At 43.6% G+C, this 23,284-nt stretch overlaps 1 protein-coding gene across 2 annotated transcripts in view; it reads right to left on the minus strand.

Moving 5' to 3' along the window:
• LOC309555355 (integrin beta-1-A) overlaps positions 1–23,284 on the minus strand; it is a 74,174-nt gene that overhangs the window by 31,905 nt on the left and 18,985 nt on the right. For both annotated transcript variants that reach the window (XM_082257320.1, XM_082257321.1), the window contains exons 2-5: positions 13,527–13,593; positions 6,984–7,069; positions 3,547–3,763; positions 3,289–3,459 (exon numbers count right to left, since the gene is read on the minus strand). In XM_082257320.1, coding sequence (XP_082113446.1) covers positions 3,289–3,459; positions 3,547–3,763; positions 6,984–7,069; positions 13,527–13,593 — 541 coding nt within the window. The remainder of the gene's footprint in view (positions 1–3,288; positions 3,460–3,546; positions 3,764–6,983; positions 7,070–13,526; positions 13,594–23,284) is intronic.

The following is a 23,284-nucleotide window of genomic DNA, read 5'->3' on the forward strand; positions in this document are numbered from 1 at the left end:
GTCCTGAGTTTAAAGCTAAATACCGGTGTTATGGCAGCAGATAGCTGCCATAACCCTGGTATTTTTTTAAACTGCAGACGATGGGCTTTCCGATAAGGGTGGTCCCAGCGGCGGATTCGCCGCGAGATCACCCTCCGGGATGGCGGAAGGGGTGCCCCCCCCCCCTCCCGCCGCGTCCCGGTCCTTTTCCCCGCTTACCGGACCCACCGGCAGCGGGGAAAACGATCGGGTCCCGGATCCTCACAGACAGGATGTCGAGTGAGGGCAAGCTTATTGTCTTGGAGGACCGGAGCGACGGCAAACGTCGTTGCCGAGCAACCGACTTAAAAGGTCCTTTTTTCTTTTTTTGTCATTTTTTTTTTTTTTCCTTTCCAACTTTATTAGTGTACTTGTGAGATCTGAGGACTTTTTGACCCCAGATCTCACAAAAAAGAGGTCCTGTCGTGCCCATTTCTAATACAAGGAATGTTTACATTCCTTGTATTAGAAATAAAAATGATCAATTTTTTTATTTTTTTTTAAAACTGTGTAAAAATAAAAAATAAATGAAATAAATAGTAAAAAAAAAAAAAAAAAAAAAAAAAAAAAAAAAATTAAAGCGTCCTGTCCCCGTTAGCTCGCACGCAGAAGCGAACGCACACGGAAACCCCGCCCACATATATAAACGGTGTTCAAACCACACATGTGAGGTATCGCCGCGATCGTTAGAGTAAGAGCAATAATTTGAGCCCTAGACCTCCTCTGTAACTCTAAGATGGCAACCTGTAGAAATTTTTAAAGTGTTGCCTATGGGGATTTTTAAGTACCAAAGTTCGTCGCCATTCCGTGAGCGTGCGCAATTTTTAAGCATGACATGTTGGGTATCTATTTACTCGGCGTAACATTCTCTTTCACATTATGGAAAAAAATTGGGGTAACTTTACTGGGTTCTTATTTTTTAATTCAAAAAAGTGAATTTTTTCCAAAAAAATTGCGTTTGGAACACCGCTGAGCAAATACGGTGTGATAAAAAATATTACAATAATCTCCATTTTATTCTCTAGGGTCTCTGATAAAAAAAAATATATATATAATGTTTGGGGGTTCTAAGTAGTTTTCTAGCAAAAACAACTGATTTTAGCTTATAAACACCAAATGTCAAAAATAGGCTTAGTAGGCAAGTGGTTAAGCAGGACACTAATAAACCACATATTGCACCTATGACAACAGCATGGCTTCAGAGAAGTGTCCAGACCAACAATTGAAAATATTTGGCCCATCTTGAAACAAAAAGCATGACAAATAAGACCCAGGACAGTCGAGCAGTTAGAAACCCATATCAGGCAAGAATGGGACGACATTCATCTCCCAAAACTGGTCTCAGTTCCCAGACATTTACAGAGTGTTGGTAAAAGAAGAGGGGATGCTACATTGTTGTAAACATGGTCCTGTCCAGACTTTTTGGGATATGTTGCTGCCCTCAATTTCAAAACAACTTTATTTCCTTATTAAAATTGTATATTTTCCCAGGTTTTCTCCATTTTATTCTGTGAATAATAAAATAAGGGTTTAGGAGATTTGCAAATCATTGCATTCGGCTTTTATGTAGATTTTACACAGCGTCCCAACTGTTTTGAAATTGGGGTTATAGTTATGAGAATGTTGAACTCTTCTCATCTCACATGACTGTTAAAAATTGTCAAGTGAAACAGTGCTGTTTCTTTGCCTTGTAAAGCAACATAAGTGTACTGTATAGTGATGGTTTTCAAAAAGGCCTAAGGGCCTGCTCACACTTGTCCCTTTTCCTGCAGTAAAAGGAAAATGCATTTCACAAAGTCCTCATTCATTGATATGTAGTTAGAACAGCACTGCTGTTACTTAATATTGGACCTGCTACATTTTTGTAAATTTACACGCATTAATGAAGCCCATAAAAAAAAAAGATAGATGTAAAAATGCGTGTGTGTTAAATCTGTACATCTACCATTTATTTAAAACTGGCTTGCCTAATTTTAGTTTTCTGAATATGTATGTATCCCTTTAAATAAATGTGAACATGTGCAAATAAATACATTATATATAAACGCATCAAAAAAACGAATTGCTGAAGATGCAATAAAAGTGTGAAAAGGCCCCAACACATGTAAAACATGCAGCAGGTTCTGCAACATTTGAAATGGTACACCGTCGCTGCTGGTGTTTAAAGTTCTTGCATTTCCTGCATTAGAGGGATTCTAAAGGCTCATTTTTTATTTTCTAAAAATGAAGTGTCAAACCTACCTGCTCTCTAAAGTACCAGAATTTTGTACAGTGCAGCCCTGATCTTCTGGGGGTCCCCTGACCACGCTTCTGGCTCCTCCCCCCCTACAGCATGCCCCCATAGCAAGCAACCTGCTATGGGGGCACCACCCACGAATGCTCACATCCAAGCTCCACTCTGTGCGGGAAATTTACTAAAGCGGCTCGACCCCCTCCTCACTGGTTGTGACTGACAGCAGCGCAAGCCAATAGCTCCTGCTGCGGTCTCTGAGCCAATGAGGAAAGAGCCACCACCACTCTTGTGCACAACAATGGATCGATATTGGGCTCAGGTAAGAATTTATTGTGGGGGGGGGCTGCTTGCAGAAGGTTTTTTTTTTTTTTTTTAAAAAGGTAAAAAACCTTCCGCCTATAGATTCACTTTAAGGTAAAAAAAATTTTGTCCCTCGTTCAGCCCTCCCCCCAAATTCTTACCCTTAACTGTCGATTCAGCGATGTGTCTGTCTGGTAGCCGTCTCTCCCCTCGCCCCCCTCTCACAAGCTTGGCTGAATACTGGAACATCCAGGATGAGACAGGTTAACCGCTTTTGAGGTTTTAAAGTAAATGTGTTTTATTGTGGCAATCTGATTTGTGATTGCCACTTAGCGATCACAAAAATGTGGGTTGCATACCTATCCTTTGGGTTGTTTTATACTTTAAAACATTTAGCCCTTTTGCTGCCACTGATGTGTCATGCACCAATAGCAGCACACACTAAATGTGTGAAAATCTGACAAGCCAACTTGTCAGGTGGAAAAAGGAGCACAAACTCTGAACTATTAAAAGAAGAGAAGGGCATACATCAGAACACAATATTATCATAACATCGGTCTCCTAAGTGATTAAAAAAAATTAATCATAAAAAGCCAGTCTGAAAAAAAAAAAATAAAAATTAAAGTTACACCTAAGCAGCACTACATCTTAATACAATTCAAACTGTTAAAGCTTCTTTGATTTAGAAAAGGTTTGTGCTTATCTCTTCTATTACAAGCCTATGATGTAACTCTTACCTATCCTGAAATCTGAAGTAATTTGTTCCATTTCTCTCATGAGAGCAGTGCCAAGGCTTTTTACATTTTCTAAATCGTCTTTCATGGAATATGACAGGTCCATAAGATAGTACAAGTCAATAGGATAATCTTCTGCTCTTCTGAATGTTAAATTAAATGTCTGAGGCTCTCCTTTACAAAACAAGAAATAATAATTAGAGAATCCATGTGACCAGGCTTATACACAGAAACCTACTATGTTCAGAACATATGCCGCACCTGATCTTAGTTCAAATTTTAACTGCTGGGGTCTGATCTGTGTAATTTTGGAGGGGTCCATACGCTCTCCTTTGGCCTTATTTGTTATAGGATTGTCCTTTAGCTTTTCTTTGCTTCCTCTGGGATTCTGAACGTCTTTCTCTAGACACCCCTTACTTTTCAATGCAGCAAGGTCATCACAGCGTGCAGATGTGGGCTCACCTTCTTGCAAAAAATCCTAAAATTAGGTATAAGGATTAAAATGCATGAAAGTAAATACACAATCAACTGAATAAAATAAAAATGGCTTCTGACTTGTTATGGTAGCTTAAAGAGCAAGAATTCAACCATTCTTTTATCTTGGTTTAACAGGTTCAGCCTAACGTTGTACATCACTGACCTTTCTCTCTGATCCTATTCATGGCCTTGTGTATAAGTAAGCCATAACAATAATAGTGACAAAAAAGGGCCAACAACTGCCATGTTCATTAGAACATAACAGAAAACATAGTGGTAATGTTTTCAGAATTGCATTATATAAAAATTGTTGTGGATAGCTTTATATACAAAATACTGTTTGTATACACAATTTTACCAAATGCTACAGTTTGAATACTGCGAGGCACTATATTCATTGTATACCCAAGGCTTCATATAGTAACCTTATAATAGTTTAATCATTTGTCTAAGACAATTGTGCTTTCATATATAAAATGGATATAAGCTAGTATTGTAGTTCTCAAAAGACCGAATAAATTTGCTTGAAAAAAAAAAAAATAAAAAAAAAAAAAATTTGCAGAATTATAGGTAATGGTTATAGGTCACACCAGAAGGGTTAGAGAGTCTTTTAAATTTTGTTGACCCACTGACAGGGTCAATTATAATAAACATCCTATATACTTTACCTTCTAGACCAGGGGTCTCAAACTGGCGGCCCTCAAGCTGTTGCGGAACTGCAAGTTCCATCATGCTTCTGCCTATGGGAGTGATGCTTGTAACGGTCAGCTTTGCAATGCCTCATGGGAATTGTAGTACAGCTGGAGCGCCACCAGTTTGAGACCCCTGTTCTAGACTGTCACATTTTTTCCCAGGCCCCCTGTAAATACTGTACAACACCAAGATCCCTCATGTGCCTAAACCAGCCACACATTTGCCAGTATTTTTTTATTTTTACAAATCTTTCAGCAGATATTAAGCTGCAAAGACAATGAAGACATTCCCTCCTTGAACAAAATTCTATTTGTGTACTTTCTGTAAAATCCTTTTCTCTGAAGTTCATTGACAGACGCAGCTCCATATCTTCTTAGACCATTGGGTTATGCTCCTCCCATCAGGAATAGGACACTAGGCAGGAAAAAGCTTTACCACGCCTATGGGGGATGTCCCTGCAGGCATTACCTCACACACCCTGTTACAGCTTACAGTTTTGTTGCCAGCAGTGTTTAGAAGCCAAAAACCCCATTTCACTCATAAGTAGAGGGGCAGGTGCTGCCTCTGTCAATAGACTTAATTTTATAGCAAGTACAAAAATCCAGTTTTCTCCATCGTCCATTGACCATTGGGACGTCCCAAAGCAGTATATGCAAGAGGAGGGGTGGGAAAAAACGCAAAGAACGACGCAATTCCACAAAGGCTAAATTATCCAACCAGCTTAACCAGAACAACTGGAGCTAAACATACACCCTCAAAGAGAACAAACAAAAATGGTTCTCTCTTAAACAGCACCCTGCAAAACCTTGCGGCCAAAAGAAGCATCCGAGGATGCCAACACATCTACTTTGTTCTACAAATTCAGACACTCGGCGGGCAGAAGGGATAGCCACCAAAAAGACAACCTTCTGAGACAAAGAAAGCAGAGATATCTCCCTAATGTTCTCAAAAGGAGGCTTTTGAAGAACGGATAATACCAAATTCAGATCTCACTGAGGTAGCGGGGATTGTCTCGGGGGAGCCATATGGCGCACTCCCTAAATGAAAGTGCGAATCAAGGCATGCGTAGCTAGCGGGCGTTGGACATATATAGCCAAAGCAGACACTTGACCTTTGATAGTGCCCAAAGCCAACCGCTGTTCAACCCCTTTTTATAGAAGACCCTAGCTACTGAGAACAATCGAGGGTGCACCTTCAGTGATTCACACCATGAAATGTGCGATTTCCATGTATGATGATAGATCTTCCCAGAACTCGACTTCCTGGCTTTCATTTGTGTAGGAATCACAGAGTCAGAAAGATCTCTCTCTCACTCTCTCTCTCAACACCTGGCTTTCAACAGCCATGCCGTTAAAGCAGGATGGAAGATCGGCCCTTGAGAAAGCAGATCCTCCCTGAGAGGAGGTCTCCAAGGACCATCGGCGGCCAATCTGGGGCCTCCAGAACTACCAGAATCCCTTCCACCTCTATCCTGTGTAGAAGAATCGGCAGTTTTAGCGGAGGAAAGGTGTAAATCAGCCGATAGGAGCCACCAGTGCATATGTGGCTTCGGCCAGGGGATCCAGAGACCAGGCTACGAACCTTTGAACCTTCCTATTGAGACGAGAAGCAAACAGATCGACCTCGGGTGTCCCCCACCGGACACACAGGAGATAAAACATCTCTGGGTGTAGGGACCATTCCCCTTGATCCAACACCTGACCTGACTGGAGTAATCTGCTTGCCAGTTCTCCACACCTGGGATGTGTACAGCAGAGAGGGCTGGAACAAACTTTTCCATCCAAGCCAGAATCTCGCTGGCCAGGCTGGGATATCTTAAGGATCTAGATTATCCAGTCGGAAACCTCAGCCGCTTTTTGCTTGCAGTTCTCCAGGAACTCTAACTAGTAAATAAAAATTACACATAACAAAAAATGTCCTTTTTTTATAGCCAAGACCAAAGTCCCAGCAGGGAACTAGGTCCTACTCCTAAACTAGGCATAAACGAACTGGAAGCTGTAGCAGAGTGTGTAGGGTTATGCCTGCAGGGACAGCCCAATAGGCGTGGTAAAGCTTTTTCCTGCTTAGTGTCCTATTCCTGATGGGAGGAGGAAAACCTCAATGGTCTATGGACGATAGGAAAATGTTGGTTTTGCAGCAATGCCCACAACCTAGAAGAGGTAGCCCATCGTTAGTATGCATTATTATTATCCGTATTTTTCAAAATTAATTCACACATCCACTATATAAATGGCCATGTAATCTATTTTTCATAAAATGGTTTCTTACAGTACTGTGTTTTTATGCCTATTTTTAACATCCTCCATGAACCTCTGGAGACAGCAGAGAGTAAATAGAGACTTTTCCAAGTTAAACTACATACTATCCAAGTATGTCGTTTTTTTAAACCAGAGGTTAGTGTCACTTTGAGGTTACCTCAAAGTTTTGGATTTTCTAAATACCCCTACAACAAATCCAACAATAAATATGGAGTTTCACAATTAAATTTGCCTTTTGGATATCACAAACAGTTCCTCGTGCAAACTTACCACTTTCGTGCACCACCCACAATTTGGTCCAGCTTGAATACATTCTCCACAAGATTTGGCATTCGCTTTTAAACACTCCGTTCCACCTAAAAAAAAAAAAAATTATAGTTACCCTGACATTATTAGTCTAAGCTAAATCAGTCTCATGCCAGTTTAAGGCAAGAGCTTTCCAAAAGCCATACTTTTTTTAACCAGTCCCCCATTAAAGCAATTTTTTCTAAACGTTTAACACTTTTACAAAATGTGCATTTGAGCAATAAAATGACTTAAATAAAAATATAGTAATTTTTTTTTTATATCTCGCACAATATTTGAATAACTGTTTTATCAAATTTACATTTTCAGAAAAAATACATTAAAATAAATTTTATAAATAATTATATTTTTATACAAAATAAAATATGAGATAGTGTTAACAGAAACCAAATGTGTCAAGCCTCAAAACTCTGTGCATCCACAAAATCTTCTCCCTGATCTCGCTGTCATTCACAGACTTCTGTGAATGGGAAAACTATAAGTACTGATAGCTAATAGTACTGATATCTGCTAGCCTTTGCGGCTATCAGCTTGTAGTTCTCAATGTACTACCAGGGCACTGTTGAGTGCTCTAGATCAGGGGGTCTTCAAACTACGGCCCTCCAGTTGTTCAGGAACTACAATTCCCATCATGCCTAGTCATGTCTGGTCATGTCAGAGTTTTGCAATGCCTCATGGGATGTGTAGTTGCGCAACAGCTGGAGGGCCGTAGTTTGAGGATCCCTGCTCTAGATAGTTTATGGATGCTTCCTATCATGCAACTGCCTGCCCATATGAGGTACAAGCAGACAGGAGTCCTGCATAGCACCTGCAATCTGCTGATAGCAGCTGCAATGCTTTATAGGCTCATAAAAAAAAAAATGCACTTTTTTGTTTTTTACCTGCAAGGCCCTTTCTCACGTGGCGGATCTGCTTAGGGGACTCCGCTAGTTTAGCAGGGATCCCTGCTGAGGAGGCGGATGACAGGTCTGTCTCTGCTCACTCTGTAGAGACGGACCTGTCAAAGAGTCCGGCTCTCCTTTTCAGGGAAAATCGGATGAAAACGGACAGCATGTCCATTTTCATCCGATCTAAAACCGCTAGCCGAATGGCGAACGTATCGCCATCCATCTGTTTTAAGCGGATCTTGTTGGATCGGATGACAGACGGGTGTCATCGGACACATCTCCGCTGATATCTACCTCTCCATAGAGAATGGGTGGCCCGATCAAGTCTGCCTGTCAGTTTTTCAGGTGGACCTGATCGGGCCACCCATTCTCTATGGAGAGGTGGGTGTCAAATCATGTGAAAGGGGCCTAAAAGGTGAACTTATTCTTAAGCCCTGGTTCACACTGATGCAATGTGGGAAACGCACAAGAGTCACTACTTTCCCTGCATCACACTACATAGCAATCCATGGCATCCATGGGATCTGCTGTGGGTGTCAATGTTAGATTAAAATCCAGACACATTGACGGACACAGCTCCTAGTATCCATAACCATTTGGTTATACTGCCCCATACAGGGGTAGGACACCCATGGGCAGTCCCAGGGGGTATGCGCCTGCTCTCTGTTATAGTAGTGCAGGAATCACAGATTCAGATAAACCCCTATCCTACAGCACCTGGCATTCAACAGCCAAGCCATCAAAGCCAGCGATTGTAAAGCAGGATGGAAGATAGGTCCTTGGAACAGCAGATCCTCCCTGAGGAAGCTTCCAAGGAACGTTGACAACCAGCCGCACCAGATCAGCGTACCAAGCCCGACAAGACCAATCCGGAGCCACTAAGATGACCGTAATCCCTTCTCCCTCGAACCTGCATAGAAGTCTGGGCAGAAGCTTCAGAGGAGTGAAGGTGTAAATCAGGCGATACTGACCCCAAGGGGCCACCAGCGTGCCTGTGGCATCCGCCAGAGGATTCCTTGACCTAGCCACAAACCCCTGCACCTTTCTGTTGAGCCAAGACACCAAAAGAGCCACCTCGGGGGTGCCCCACCGGGGACACAGCTGATGAAACACCTCCAGATGAAGGCACCACTCCCTTTGGTCCAATGCCCGATGACTCAGGTAACCCATCTGCCAATTTTCCACTCCGGGAATGTGTACGGCAGAGAGGGCTGGAACAAACCGTTCCACCTACCTTAGAATGCCGGCTACCTCCAGAGCCGCCAGGACACTTCTTGTGCCTCCTTAGTGATTGACCTAAGCCACGGACGTGGCATGTCTGATTCTATGTGCACTGGACATTCCTGAAGACGATCTGTCCAATGATCCAGACACAGTCTGATCACTGAGAGTTCCAAGACATTGATCGGTAGTCTTGACTCTTGCAGCGTCCAGATCCCCTGAGCAGAATGCTTGCCGAGGAAGCCTCCCCAGCCGGACTGGCTGGCATCCATGGTGACCACTGTCCAATACAAGGAGGGTGGGGGGGAGGATTTTTTCCAGCCGAAGTGCTGGAGAACAAAGCCACCATATCAGGGACTCCCTCGTTCCCCGATTAGCTGGTGTTCCGTGAAAAAACCCTACCCTCGTCACTTCCGGTGCACCTACGTCATTGAACAGCTGAGCAGCTTAGCAGTGCGCATGCTCGAAGCTCCAGAGGGTAGGGAATTTTCACGGGGTAGGGTTTTTTTAACGTTACACCGCATCAGCTGTTGCCGCGGTTACATTAAAACATCTTGGCTGCAACATGAAATCATCTCCGCTCCTACCCCTGTGACTTCCCTGATCTCGGCTACTAAATGTAAAAGCCGCGGCGGCTCTATGAAAATATAAATCACGGAGCAGAGATCTCCGTGATTTATATTTTAATACACCCGCCGCTTTTACATTTAGTAGCCGAGATCAGGGAAGTCACAGGCGTAGGACCGGAGATGATTTCATGTTGCAGCGAGGATGATTCCATGTACCCGCGGCAACAGCTGATGCGGTGTAACGTTACAATACACTACCGTGAAAATTCCCTACCCTCCGGGGCTTCGAGCATGCTCACTGCTAAGCTGCTCAGCTGCTCAATGACGTATCCGGAGCTGTGGGCATGCTCAGTGGTAAGCTGCTCAGCTGTTCCATGACGTATGTGACAGGAAGTGACGAGGGTAGGGAATTTTCACGAGGTATGGTTTTTTAACGTTACACCGGATCTGATTGTCCAGAGACTGCAGAGTCTTGTCCCATCGGTCAGAATCTCCCTTTGCAGGGACCTCGTATGGAACTGTGCAAACGGAACCGCCCTGAAGGTAGACACCATGAGGCCCAGCAACCACATGCAAGTCCGGAGGGGCAACCATCGGTTGGACAGCAGGAGACAAACTGCAGCCTGCAATTTCTGGAGTTTGTCCAGAGGAAGGAGCACGCTGGCTAAGGCTGAGTCCAGAGTCAGGCCCAAAGAGTCCAGCTTCATGGATGGAGACAGAGCAGACTTCTGAAAATTCAGAATCCAGCCAAACTCCCGCAGAGTTCTTATTGTGATCTCCAGGTTTTCCACCAGAGCAGAGGGAGACTCCGCTCGCAGAAGCAGATTGTCCAAGTAGCCCAGTACCCTCAATCCCCCGCTGGCGTAGCAAAGCTAGCACCAGGGCTAACATTTTTGTGAAGACCCGAAGAGCAGAGGCGAGACCAAAGGGTAACGCCACAAACTGATAATGCTCTTCTCCCACAGCAAAGCGGAGAAAGTGCTGGTGACTGGCACATACTGGAATGTGAAGGTAGGCATCCTTGATATCAATAGAGGCGAGGAAATCTCCCTGACGCAGGGATGCCACCACCGTTTAAATAGATTAAATTCTGAAGTTCTGTACCTGCACAAAGCAGTTGAGTGCCTTAAGGCCCAAGATTGAATACACTATGCCTGGGGGACTGTGAAAAGGTTTGAGTAAAAATCCTGAAAAGGTTTCAAAGTTGGAACCAGGACAATCACCCCGTAAAGGAACAGGTCTTGTGCCGCCCCAAACAGGCCCTTAAAGCGGTCTGAGGACAGTCGCAAGTTGGAAGGAAAAAACCTTGCCGGGGGACAAGAGCGAAACTCGATATTGTAGCCGGACTGAATGACTTTGTGAACCCACTTGCCTTGCACCAGGGAAATCCACGGATCCGGAAACCAGAGAAGATGTCCCCCCACCCCCTGATACGGGTGAGGGCACACCTTCATGCTGAAGGAGGCTTGTCCACGGGTTTGGATCCTCCTGAATAGGCCCTGAAAGGCTTTGAGCCCTTGTCAGTCGACCCGGAGGGGGAAAAAAAAAAAAAAACGTATGAGCTGAGAAGGAGGACCCACATCTACGACGAGGTTCCTTGCCCTTAGTAGCCTGTAGAAGAAAAGCTTTCTTCCCCCCTGTGAGACCTTTATTGATGTCATCCAGGGTAGCTCCAAACAGGCGATCTCCTTGGAAAAGAAGCTCAGTCGAGGCCTTTTTTGAAGTCTGATCCGCAGACCAGCACAGAGAGGCGAACCATCAGGGGAGCCGCATCCAAAGAGGCATTACAGATAAACTGCAGCCCCTGGAACAGCTGATCCGCCAGCTCGGCAAAAGGAGGGGGGAGCTGTTCCCCTTCAAGGTCATGGCGTAAGAGCTTAGCCCACTCGGTCAGAGTTTGCGACACTAGGGCAATGGTGAATACCAGCCTCTTTGCTGAACCAGCTAGAGTATACATATTGTGGGCCACAGCCTCCGCCTTCCGGTCAGCCAGTTCAATAAAGGCCAGGGACTCCTCAACCGGAATCATGGTTGCCTTGTTTAATCTGGAAACCAGAAGGTCCACCACCGGCGGCACAGTCCACTTCTTAAGAAGGAACTCCTCATAGAGGTAATGCCTAGTAAAGCTCTGAGAAACCCCACGGGACGCTGTGGTCATCCCCACTCTATAGCGACAATTCTGTCAAAATAGGCAGGGAAAGTAAAACACCTTTGCCGCTCTGGATGGCTTGTGAGTGCCAAAGGCTACCTGCGTCTCCATCGCAGCTTCAGCTGCATCCTCTATCTTTAGGGTCTCACGCACAGATACAATCAGTGCATTCACCAGCACCTTTTCGTGCACGGTCGCAGACGTGGAGGAATTATCCTCACTATCAGAGAATTCCAGGTCCGTGGTTGCAGACTTAGCAGAGTGACCCACGTCCACAGCGGCCAAATCAGATTCAGGATCTGATGAGCCAGATGAGGCAGTGGAAGGCGGGGGGTGTCTTTTGCTTGCCCGTCGCCCGAAAGCCACCTCCACCCGGGACACAAGGGTCTCCAGGACCACCGTCAGTGCATGGATGGAAGGTTGGGATCCGGAGGGACCCGCAGCCTCAGAGAGGGGATTAGGTGGGGAAATGTGCTCCAAAGACTCAAAGTCACCAGGGGGACCCCACAAAAAGGTGTAAGACACTGCTAAGTGACAACTTCCACCGTGCTGGCAGCACCACCCAGATGCCAGGCACAATCATCCAGGAGTCAGCACCAGGGGATGAGGAGGGGCTCCCACCGCTGAAATCACCGGCCAGAGGGCTCCACTGTCACAGCCACTGCTATTTTCAATGGCAAACCACAGCAAAATGGCCATCAGACTACACAAACATGGCCTCCGTGTACAACAAAATGGAGGACCTGTTCGGTACCACGAGGCATACAGAGACCCAGGAGGGAGACCAGGCCTCAAGGACAGATCCAGGCAGGATCAGCAGGGGGGGGGCCTGGCAGGAGCCCCACACCAGGTACAAGCCCCCCCCCCCCGCACAATCGATCATTCAGTGGCCGGCGGCGCAGCCCCCCCTCCCCCCCATCGCTAGTAAGCAAACCTGCCCCCACCCCAGGAACAGTGGCTAGACCACCCAAACAGCCCCAGCATATGTGGCCGACCTACAGTGGAGGTCTGCGCACGCTCACAGGCCAGACTGGGGTGACCACTGGATCTAGAATATACAGCCCGTCACCCAGTCCGGCAGTTAATTGTAGATCACACAGAAAAAAATCCAGGAGAAAAAAATCTCTCTAAAAAGAAAACAATTTGCCAGAACCAAAGATCCCAGCAAGGAACCTAGGTCTATACTCCTGACTAGGCAGAAAAAATATGAGTGGCTATAGCAGAGATAGGGAGTATACCGCCCTGGGACTGCCCACTGGTGTAGCCAGAATTAATTTCTGCCTAGTGTCCTACTCCTGTAGGGGGCAGAATATATCCAATGGATATGAATACCAGGAGCTGTGTCCGTCAATAAACGAGAGAGAAAAAAAAAGGGTCCTGCGCCATTTTGGTGCAGATGTGATTTGAGCCATACAAAATGCACATGCACAGTGTTCCGTATGCACCAGTGTGATTCTAGGCTTAAAGTTCCACCCTGAGCTGATAAATGCTGCATCATCTAATAGTGCCATTTGAAAAAATAATCTAATGCAGTCACAAAAAACAACCAAAATGAGTGACCAGTATTTTCTGAAACATTTACCGGACATCAAAGCATTTCCAAAGGCAACAAGGCAAAGCACCAAAATCTTTTTAGAGGAGATAAAAAAATAAATAAAATAAAAAAAAAAGTCATACTCACTTTGCTGAGCATTGCTGTATAAAAGTGAACACAGACACAGTCCCACGAAAATTAGTTTATATGCCATCTGAAAGGAAACAGAATATTTATTATGAGTGGATACATTGCAGAAATATTTCAAACTGTCCATACATCAGTCCAATTTGATCTTTTAGATTAACAACATATGTCATATACCAATAAATGAATGAAAGAAGGGGGTGAGATAGGCGCTTCTCTGGTGTGTGTACAATCAAATAATAAACCGAAGTCAAATATCAATGCAATAGCAATGAGTACACAATTTCCAGAGCGCAGCATAGTCCCAGACATTTTCTAACATATACCAATAACTGTTTAATATCCTAATAGGGTCCTAAACAATATATTTCCAGGCTTTTATTACTGGTAAGACAAAGTGTTTCATGATTCTCTATGATCACCTGCAAGATCCTAAACTGTGCAAACTATTACCAAACATAAGAGATGTGGCATTCGCAGGTTACTGAGAAAGGTACATATATTTAGGCTTAACATGTGGACTATTTTGTAAAGCTGACAGGGTCACTTTAAAGCGAGGTTCCACTCATTTTTGGGTTTATTAAAAGTCAGCAGCTACAAAAAGTGTAGTGGCTGACTTTTATTATTAAAAACACACTCACCTGTCCCACGATCTAGCCGCCTGAGGCCTTGATCCTCTCCTCCTCCTCTTGGAGGCGCTGGCATCTCTAGTGTGGGCACCCGGCTGTGACCGCTTGCGGCTTCACAGCCAGGTGCGCACTTGCGGGTTGTGAATGGCCAGGCAATCTTCTGGGACCTGTGACATGTCTCAGAAGATTGCAGGGAAGGAGGGGGAAAGGGGAACTTCCGCTCGAGCTTCCTAGGCAGCCCAAGCGGAAGTGGGTACCTGTCAGATCTAGGTACTCGCTCCCCCCCCCAAAAAAAATGACATGCCAAATTTTGCATTTCATGGGGTCAGCAGTATTTAAAGCGGAATTTCCACTTTTGGGTGGAACTCTGCTTTAACCCTTTTACTTTTACAGGGTGGCTAGTCTTTATTTTTTTCAGAAACACAACAGGGTTGCTTTAATAATAGTGCCTCGAGATGAAAGACATTGTCCATCTTTTTTTTTTTTTTCAGCAAAGATTCAAGTCTAACCTAGCAGCGTTATTCAAACAGAGCAATAATTCATCACACATTTTACATGTTTGTTGTAGCTACACAATTCTTTGATTACCAGTTCCCCATTTTTGGTAATCCTAAAACTAGATGTGTTGCAGATCCATGCCAGCCATATAAATAAGCTCTGAAAAATTCAGCGCTCGCTGAGTAACACAGCCTGGAAGACAAGCAACCTATCTGAGGAGAGGAACCGTCGCCGGATTCCTGAACTACAATGTTTCCATATATGGGCTGGCCTTTGCCTCTATAACAAACACTCCTCTGGGCTGGTTACACTGACACCATCGGACTGAGCTGTTCCTCTCACAGTTCACAACAACCAAACTTGTGAAGTAACACTATATACTGATCAAAACAAAGAAACAAGCCAGGAAACCATCAGCGAGACACTGGTTAGAGGTTTAGGAATCAAATATATTTCATTATTTCTTTCTTAAAGCAAAAGTTACTTGTGGCAAAGCTTACAAACTTCAAACAAAGATTTTGCACATCTAGAAAAAGAAGAGAAATGCTGAGAGTTTTTTTTTTTTTTCAAGAAAAGTACCAGAGAATCCAAAAAGCGCATGGTGGGTCTCTTTTTTTTTTATGAATGTCATAGATAAATGGTGTTGTAGCACAATTTTCTGTATAACAAAGAATGGAGGGCAACACAATAAAGTTATAAATCCAATAACATTTTGCTGACAGTTTAGCTTCCTCACCCTGGATCTCTGTCACCACTATGTTATGCTGTCAAATAAGCAGGGACATCACCCATCCGCAATTTTGCAGCAGAGATCTATAGCGAATAATGTAGAAATATAGGCTTCTTTCACACGGCCGCTCCGGATTTCTAATCCGCTGCGGGACTTTTTTTTTTTTCACAGAGCGGATGACATTTGTGTCATCCGCTCCGTGTGCCCGCATATCATCCCATCCGTTTGCAGATGATATGCGGACATAATGTATGTCTATGGCATTGCGGATGTCAGTGGATGACACCGCTGACATCCGATTTTCCTTCCTTTCCGTTTTTTGAACGGATGAAAAAATAGGGTTCTGTTCCGTTCCAAAAAACGGAACAGAACTGAAAGGAGGAAAATCGGATGTCAGCAGATGGTATTCCGCTGACATCCGCAGTGCCATTGACTTACATTATGTCCGCAAAAAAATAGGATGATTTGCGGACAAGCGGAGCGGCCGTGTGAAAGAGGCCATAGGTCTCATGCACACTGGATGTTTTTACCGCGGCTGTTTTTGGTGTCAGACGTATTTTTCTACAGCCAGTAAACTCCCCAGCATGTTATCCTGTGTGTCCATCCACACATAGGCTGTTCTCAGCAATTGTTGGAAGAGCAATTTTCTGGTTGGAAAAAAAAAAAAAAAACAGAACTAGGGGGTTTTGAGAGGAGTTTTTCAGCTGTAAAAACACTAACTCTGATAAAAGCTTAAAAACGCTAAAAAAACCCAGCTATTCAACGTTTATCTACCTTTTTAAGCCAATAACTTTTGTGGGAGTATAGTTTTGTTTAAAAAAAAAAAAAAAAGCTAAAAAAGCCTGAAAAACGCTACTGCAAAAAAGCTGAAAAACTTCTACAGCTACAGCTTTCTACTGGCGTTTTGATGATGTCCAGTGTGCATGAGCCTTTAGTTATTTGGTTTACACAGCTATAAATTGCAAATGTGCCATGACTATCAGCAGCTGCATTGGTAGAGCATTCTAAGGGCTCTTTCACACGGGCGGTCCGATCAGATCCGCCCGTCAGTTTTTTAGGCGGATCTGATCGGATGCCCCGTTCAGCTCTATGGGGCAGCGGATGCCAGCGGTGACATGTCCGCTGACACCCGCTGCCATCCGCATCCGATCCTGTCCGTGAAATCCGGATGGATGGAAACCCTATTTCCATCCATCCTGGGGATGGGATCGGATGAGAGCGGACAGGCGGTCCGCTCTCATCAGATTCCCCATAGAGAGCAGCGGGAGCTGTGACACCTCCCTCTCCGCACTGCAAGCGGAGACGGAGCCGTCATCCGCCGGCTCAGCGGGGATGGCGGATCTATCCCCGCTGAGCAGCACGGATCTGCCTACGGAGGCGGACCGTGTGAAAGAGCCCCAAGTTAGTGGTTCTGCAGCCACTATTAACTGCACAGCAACCGAGCCACAAATTACTGGACCTGCTGTGACCCTTCCACTGATTGCCATTAAGGCCCCTTTAACACAGGCGGACCGTTCACAACTGCCTGTCTGTTTTTTTGGTGGATCTGAACAGTCCCCCCATGCATCTCTATGGGGCATCGGATGTCAGCGGAGACATGTCCACTGACCCCCGATCCGTCAAATCTGGACGGATGGAAACCCCCCAACGTACCAAAACTTCAATACATGTATAGCCAAGGAAGAGAAGTTACATTTTTTTTTTTTTTATCTAAGATTTATACTTACCTAGGTGGATGCAGCATTGGTCTGATGCTGCATCCAAGACTAAGAACTGAGTGATCAAACATCCCCCCACCCTCACTTGGAGAGCTGGTCTGTGGAGGGGGTGGGAGTGGCTGGCTCGGGTTCTCAGCAGCTGAGCCAAGTCTAGGGTTGTGAGCTGATCCCGACCATATTGTCGCGATCTTGCCCCAACCTGGACTGGCTCTGTGACGTCAGTGGGCATCAGCCCCCCCCCCCCCCCCGCTTCCGCTAAAATAAAAATAAGTCACAGGAGTGCAAAATGAACTGCACTCCTGTGCCCCACAGGAAAAGTACATCCAAACAAGCTTTGGCTGTACTTCTCCTTTAGGTTGCATTCACACATTTTAGTAGAGCATTTTGAAATCATGGTCAAAATCACTGCGATTCTGCCTGCAATTCAAAACGCCCAGGTGTAAATTCAGCCTAAGGGAGAATGATTATAACCCCTGAAAGTTTTACAGTTGCCATTTGTGCCCCACTGGGGGGGGGGGGGGGGGGGGGAATCTCACTTTACTTCCCGTCCAACAGTCAAAACCAGAAGAGGAAATCCAAGCCAGTGAGAGGATTTCAGGTTTTTGCCGGAACTAGCGTCTGCATTGGGAGATTTTCCCCAGTTTCTGTTCTGGTGATAACCCAAACTTTGGTATTTTCCTTTACTTTCACTCTCGCTAATAACAGTACACAGGACAAACAGACGGTCAATCTCCCTAGCGAGGACAACAGGTGTTCAAATCCCTCTCCACTCTAACCCCAAAAAAAAAAATTGCCTTTACTTTAAATTATTCCCAGCAACAAAAATTATGGAAGAATCTGCAGCTGCTACGAAAGGCTTAAGGGCCCCTTTCACAAAGTCTGATATACTGTATAAGCAGAGGATCCATGAACACCCTCCCCCAACCCACTGAATCTGAATAAAACTGTACGTTACATTTTTTTTTTTTTTAACTGCATGCAAACACCCCAGAGCTTTCTGGACCCACATTAGATCTATGTGTGGTAAGACATTTTCCATTTTTTTCTTCAAACCTATACAGACCCTGAAGTAAATGCATGTACACAGACCAAAGTCCATTTACATCCATCTTATGTGTATGGGTGGTTCCTGCGCTATCTGAGGTAGTGTATGTTTCCTTCTTATTGCTGCACCACGATACTGGTACCAGGAACCAGTTGATACAGAATTAAAACAATGTGGGTTTGTGGCGCGCTTCAGAAGTGAAATGTTAAAATATTAGATGATGTGATAGATATTTAAATTATTAAACTCAATAAAGTGCTATTTTTTTAAAATGACATTCTTTTGGCTGGGGTATATTTCCACTTCAAATATAAACGTGATGACGTAATAAATAAATATATAAACAATCTGTGTTCCCTCTATACCGTGTTAAACATATTTAAAATATATTTAAAAGTGCTAAGTGCTTTCAATCTTCAAAATTTTGAAGATTGAAAGCACTCAGCACTTTTAAATATGTTTAACACGGTATAGAGGGAACACAGATTGTTTATACATTTATTTATTTACGTCATCACGTTTATATTTGAAGTGGAAATATACCCCAGCCAAAAGAATATGTCATTTTAAAAAAATAGCACTTTATTGAGTTTAATAATTTAAATATCTATCACATCATCTAATATTTTAACATTTCACTTCTGAAGCGCGCCACAAACCCACATTGTTTTAATTCCATTTACATCCAGCTGCCCACAGACTAAAGTGGGGTTCACACTAAGAAAATCCGCCAAAAAACTTAGAGGAAAGATTGTATGATTTTCGGCTAGTGTGTACACAACTTTCAGCAGCCGATTCCGACATGCTAAACGAAAAAAACGGAGGGACTAACTCCAAAATTTTCATCGTCCGTCCTCAGCGCTACCAATTTTCGTTAAATGTGTATGCAATACGTCCGCAAAAAAATCGGACACGAAAGACCGCGCATGATCGGAAGTTGCTGACGACCCGGAAGTTTATCAATAAAAAACACAAATGGATAATTGGCATCTATATTCGTTGCACTAATGAACTGAGCTTTCACTCTCTCTATCCACACATACAGTGTACAGGGGATATATAAAGTCTATACACCAATGTTGAAATGTCAGAATACAGAAACCACAGGGGTGTGTAGACTTTTTATATCCACCGTATTTGTGAGTACATCAATTAATATACACTATACATATACACTGTTCTGTGTGATATATTATATATATATATATATATATATATATATATATATATATATATATATATATACACACACACACACATACATACACACACACACATCACCAAGATGGAGCTCAAATACGGGGCCTGGGGGTCACACATATAAGTACTTACATCACACTCTACGATCATACATCCAAAAAAAAGATCGGACAAGAAAATTTCATGCAACATTACGTGCTGTCAAATAAAAACGGGTATGACCGCTGAGCAAGAGCTAGAAAAATCGGACGATATTTTGTCAGATTTTCGTTCAGTAGAACGGGTCCACCGGGTATGTGCAATGAAAAAAAAAAAAAAAAAAAGGCCTATAGGAAATGAAATGGTGATGCAAACACATATACAACGTACATGAACATGTAAACACTAGAATGTTCTTTATGTTGCTGAACATGCATTGGGGTGGATAGGACATGAAAATTTTTCATATGATAAAATGTTTACAGCTTTTCTTAAATCGTTATTTTCAAAGTAAGGCCCCTTTCACACGGGCGGTCCATTCAGATCCGCCTGTCAGTTTTTTTAGGCAGATCTGAACGGACGCCCCATGCCTCTCTATGGGGCAGCGGATGTCAGCGGAGACATGTCCGCTGACATCCGATCCCGTCCGTCAAATTCAGACGGAAGGAAACCCTATTTTCCATCAGTCTGGCGGATTGGATCAGATGAGAATAGACAGGCGGTCCGTTCTCATCCGATTCCTTCATGGAGGACAGCGGGGATCTGACACCTCCATCTCTGCACACTGAGCGGAGATGGAGCCGTCATCCACCTCCTCAGTGGGGATGGGCGGATCGATCCCCCGCTGAGCAGAATGGCTCCGTCAATGGAACAGAACCGTGTGAAAGGGGCCTTATGGTTTATTATCATGGCTCCTTTTTGATCTCTCCTCAATAGAGATGGGCTCAGGTGTATACGGTATTCTAGTCCCAACCCACATGCCCGATACCGCCAGGAAGCTGGCACTGCACACCGCCAATCACAGGCAGTGAGACATTTGTGCAGCTGCGAAGGCAACGTTACTTTAGACGCTGTTGGCACCTTCGCTGCCTATTATTTATATTACTACTACAGATGTTTATGGGAACTGACAAATTACACACCTCTTTATATATTGTACATTCACTTCAGTTTCTGCCCTAAGGAGCTTTATCACGCATGCATGCATACAAATCCTGCCCCAAGGTCCCTATATTGCATGCATACATACAAATACTAGGGCCAGGTAACCTACCGCATGTCTTTGGAGTGTTTACAGGTGAGGCATTTAAGGGCAGAAATCTGAACGCACCAAAATCTCATTCAGAAGAGAAGCTTCCAATGCATCTAAACGCTTCTAAACGTGCCTTAACGTGTGTCAAATGCATCTGAAATACAGCTTTAGGACCGTTTTAACGCTGCTTTTCTTCTGTCATTCTGTCGGGAGAAAAGCATTTAAAAGAGTGGAGTATACATGAGACCTAAAGGGTACTTTCACACTGCTCTGTAGCTAAACCATGGTAAAAACGCATATGTGTTTTTACCGTGATTTTGCTGCATTTCTGGTGTGTTTTTGGGTTGCCTGCACCTGTGAAAAATGGACATGCGACTCAAAAAAGTACCAAAAATGCAAAACCATTTCCATTCATTTCATTGGGAAGCTGCGTTTTTGGTGCAGTTTTCAAAACCGCACCAAAGATGCAGCCTGCAGGACTTTTTAAAGCGCACTGCACCTGTAAATGCAGGAAAACAATTTTCTTGCAAGGAAAAAAAAAAAAAAAAAAACTCAGGAAAAAAGTATCAGTGCAAAAGGGCCCTAAGAGAAACAAACATTTTCTGCAATGCTAAGTTATAAGGGCTGTTCTGTATCAAATAATTGTATTGACTACAACATGCAAGGTTATATATAAGGGTTATAGTCAGTAAAACATAATGCCAACTCTACAAGCTGCAACGCAGTGCAATCATTACAGTTGCAGAATAAGTAATAAATATATATATATAAAATATATATATATAATAACCGAATGATAAAACGTGAAAGAAGAGGTGGCAAACATATTAGCCTGGAAGCCGTGACTAGTGCAACCAGCACCTGCATGTCTTAATGAGCATTCATTAAACAAACATGTCTATGCATTGATTACATGGTGTAGACCTGGAGCCTGTCACAAATGCTGCAGGATCCAGTTTGTATTTTTAGGGGTGGGGCTAATATAAAACAGAGCCCTGATGCAACCATAGACATTGTTTAGGCCTGGGGTGCTCAAACTTTTGAAGAGAAAGGGCCACTTATGCGATTTGGTAACCAGTTGTGGGCCACAATGATCTATGGGGTTTTACAGGCCCTACCAAACCACAAATGTAAATGAGCGCTTACTGTCCTGAGCCCCCTATAAGGCTGCTTTTACACTTATGCGCCACACTTAACCCACGCCGTGGGTTCAGGGCAGTACACATGTGGCTTTCTTGCGAGTTAGCTGCACTGAGCCATAGACTTCTATTACATCTTACAGGTGTGGTCCACTTTCAGAAAGCGCATCAAACCTACAGGATAAATAGAAGTCTATGGCTCAGTGCAGCTTACCTACAGGAAAGCCACAGGTCCATTGTGCCGCACCAGCAGCTCAGTGGCAAAGCAGCCTAATAACCTTTTTACAAGATGCCAATATGCCCATTGCAAAAGTGCAGTGTATGTGACATTTAATACACTAACCGGTTCCTCTTCTAGCTTCTGCTGGCATCGCTCTCCAGGGTGCTAGAAAAGTCCCAGGCGAGGTGCACTTGGTATCAATCCTGCTGGGATGCTACAGAGGAAGCATCGGCTTTTGCGGCTCCAGCTCCCTCTGCAGCCAGTGCCGGCTTGCTGCACTATGATGCTCTGGGATGGTGGGTCGGAAACCCATTGATAGCGATCTGAGCTTGCCGTTCCACAGTCCCAGAACATGGGTACATGTTTCCCTGGTTTTAAGTTGCAGGTCACAGAGGGCTCTGGGTTGAGCACCCCTGCTTTAGGCCATTACCTAAAGCAACAAAAAAAAGGAGAGTGTAAAGTTGGGTAAACACAGAAACACAAAAATCAGCTAGCAGGGACCGGCTGAACACCAATCTGTGTGTAGCTGTTCTGGTTTGACCAGACTTGTATAAAGTACTCGAAATTTCTACTTGAGTAAAAGTACAAGTGCTCGATCAAAAAGTTACTTAAGTAGAAGTGGAAGTGCTCGCAGAAAAAGTTACTTAAGTAGAAGTACTAAAGTATTCAACATTTTTTTTACTTAAGTATTGCAAGTAGTTTTTTCAAAAAAATTTGCTACTTAAGTACTAAAAGTAAAAAGTACCAGTAGTTTTGAAAAAAAAAATTCTACTCAAGTACTGAAAGTAGAAGTACAAGTACTGTGTTATGAAGTTATTAAAGAAAGAAGTCAAAAGTTTGAACATCATATTGTTTTTTATTATTTCAAATGATTTATTCAAATGATTAACCTGTGTTTGTTAGTAGTTTCTTGATGCAATTTAAGCGCTGTAGCACAATTTATTTGTTTGTTTCATATTTTCTTTTTATTGGAAAGATTTGGTATAGCAGCTTTTATTATACACAGCCTTTATTTTCGTATGCGCTGATTTACAAATGACATTATACACATTTTTTTGAGCTTTATGCAACCTGCCATCTACTGTTCTGGCAGTGGTAATTTTTTTAAAAGTAACGAGTAACTATGCAGCACAAGAAAAAAAAATACTTGAGTAGAAGTATCGAAATCATCGAAAAAATGTAGTGAAGTAAAAGTAGAAGTAGGAGAAAAAAATTATACTCTAGGAAAGTACAGATACCGCATTTCGGTACTTAAGTACAGTACTTAAGTAGTTCTACTTCGTTACTATACATCTCTGGGTTTGACAGAAGCCAATCAGTCCTGTTAAAAAAACACCTTTGCTCAGCG

Source organism: Pelophylax lessonae, assembly GCF_965119305.1.
Source record: "Pelophylax lessonae genome assembly, chromosome: 5".
Classification (NCBI taxonomy): Eukaryota; Metazoa; Chordata; class Amphibia; order Anura; family Ranidae; genus Pelophylax; species Pelophylax lessonae.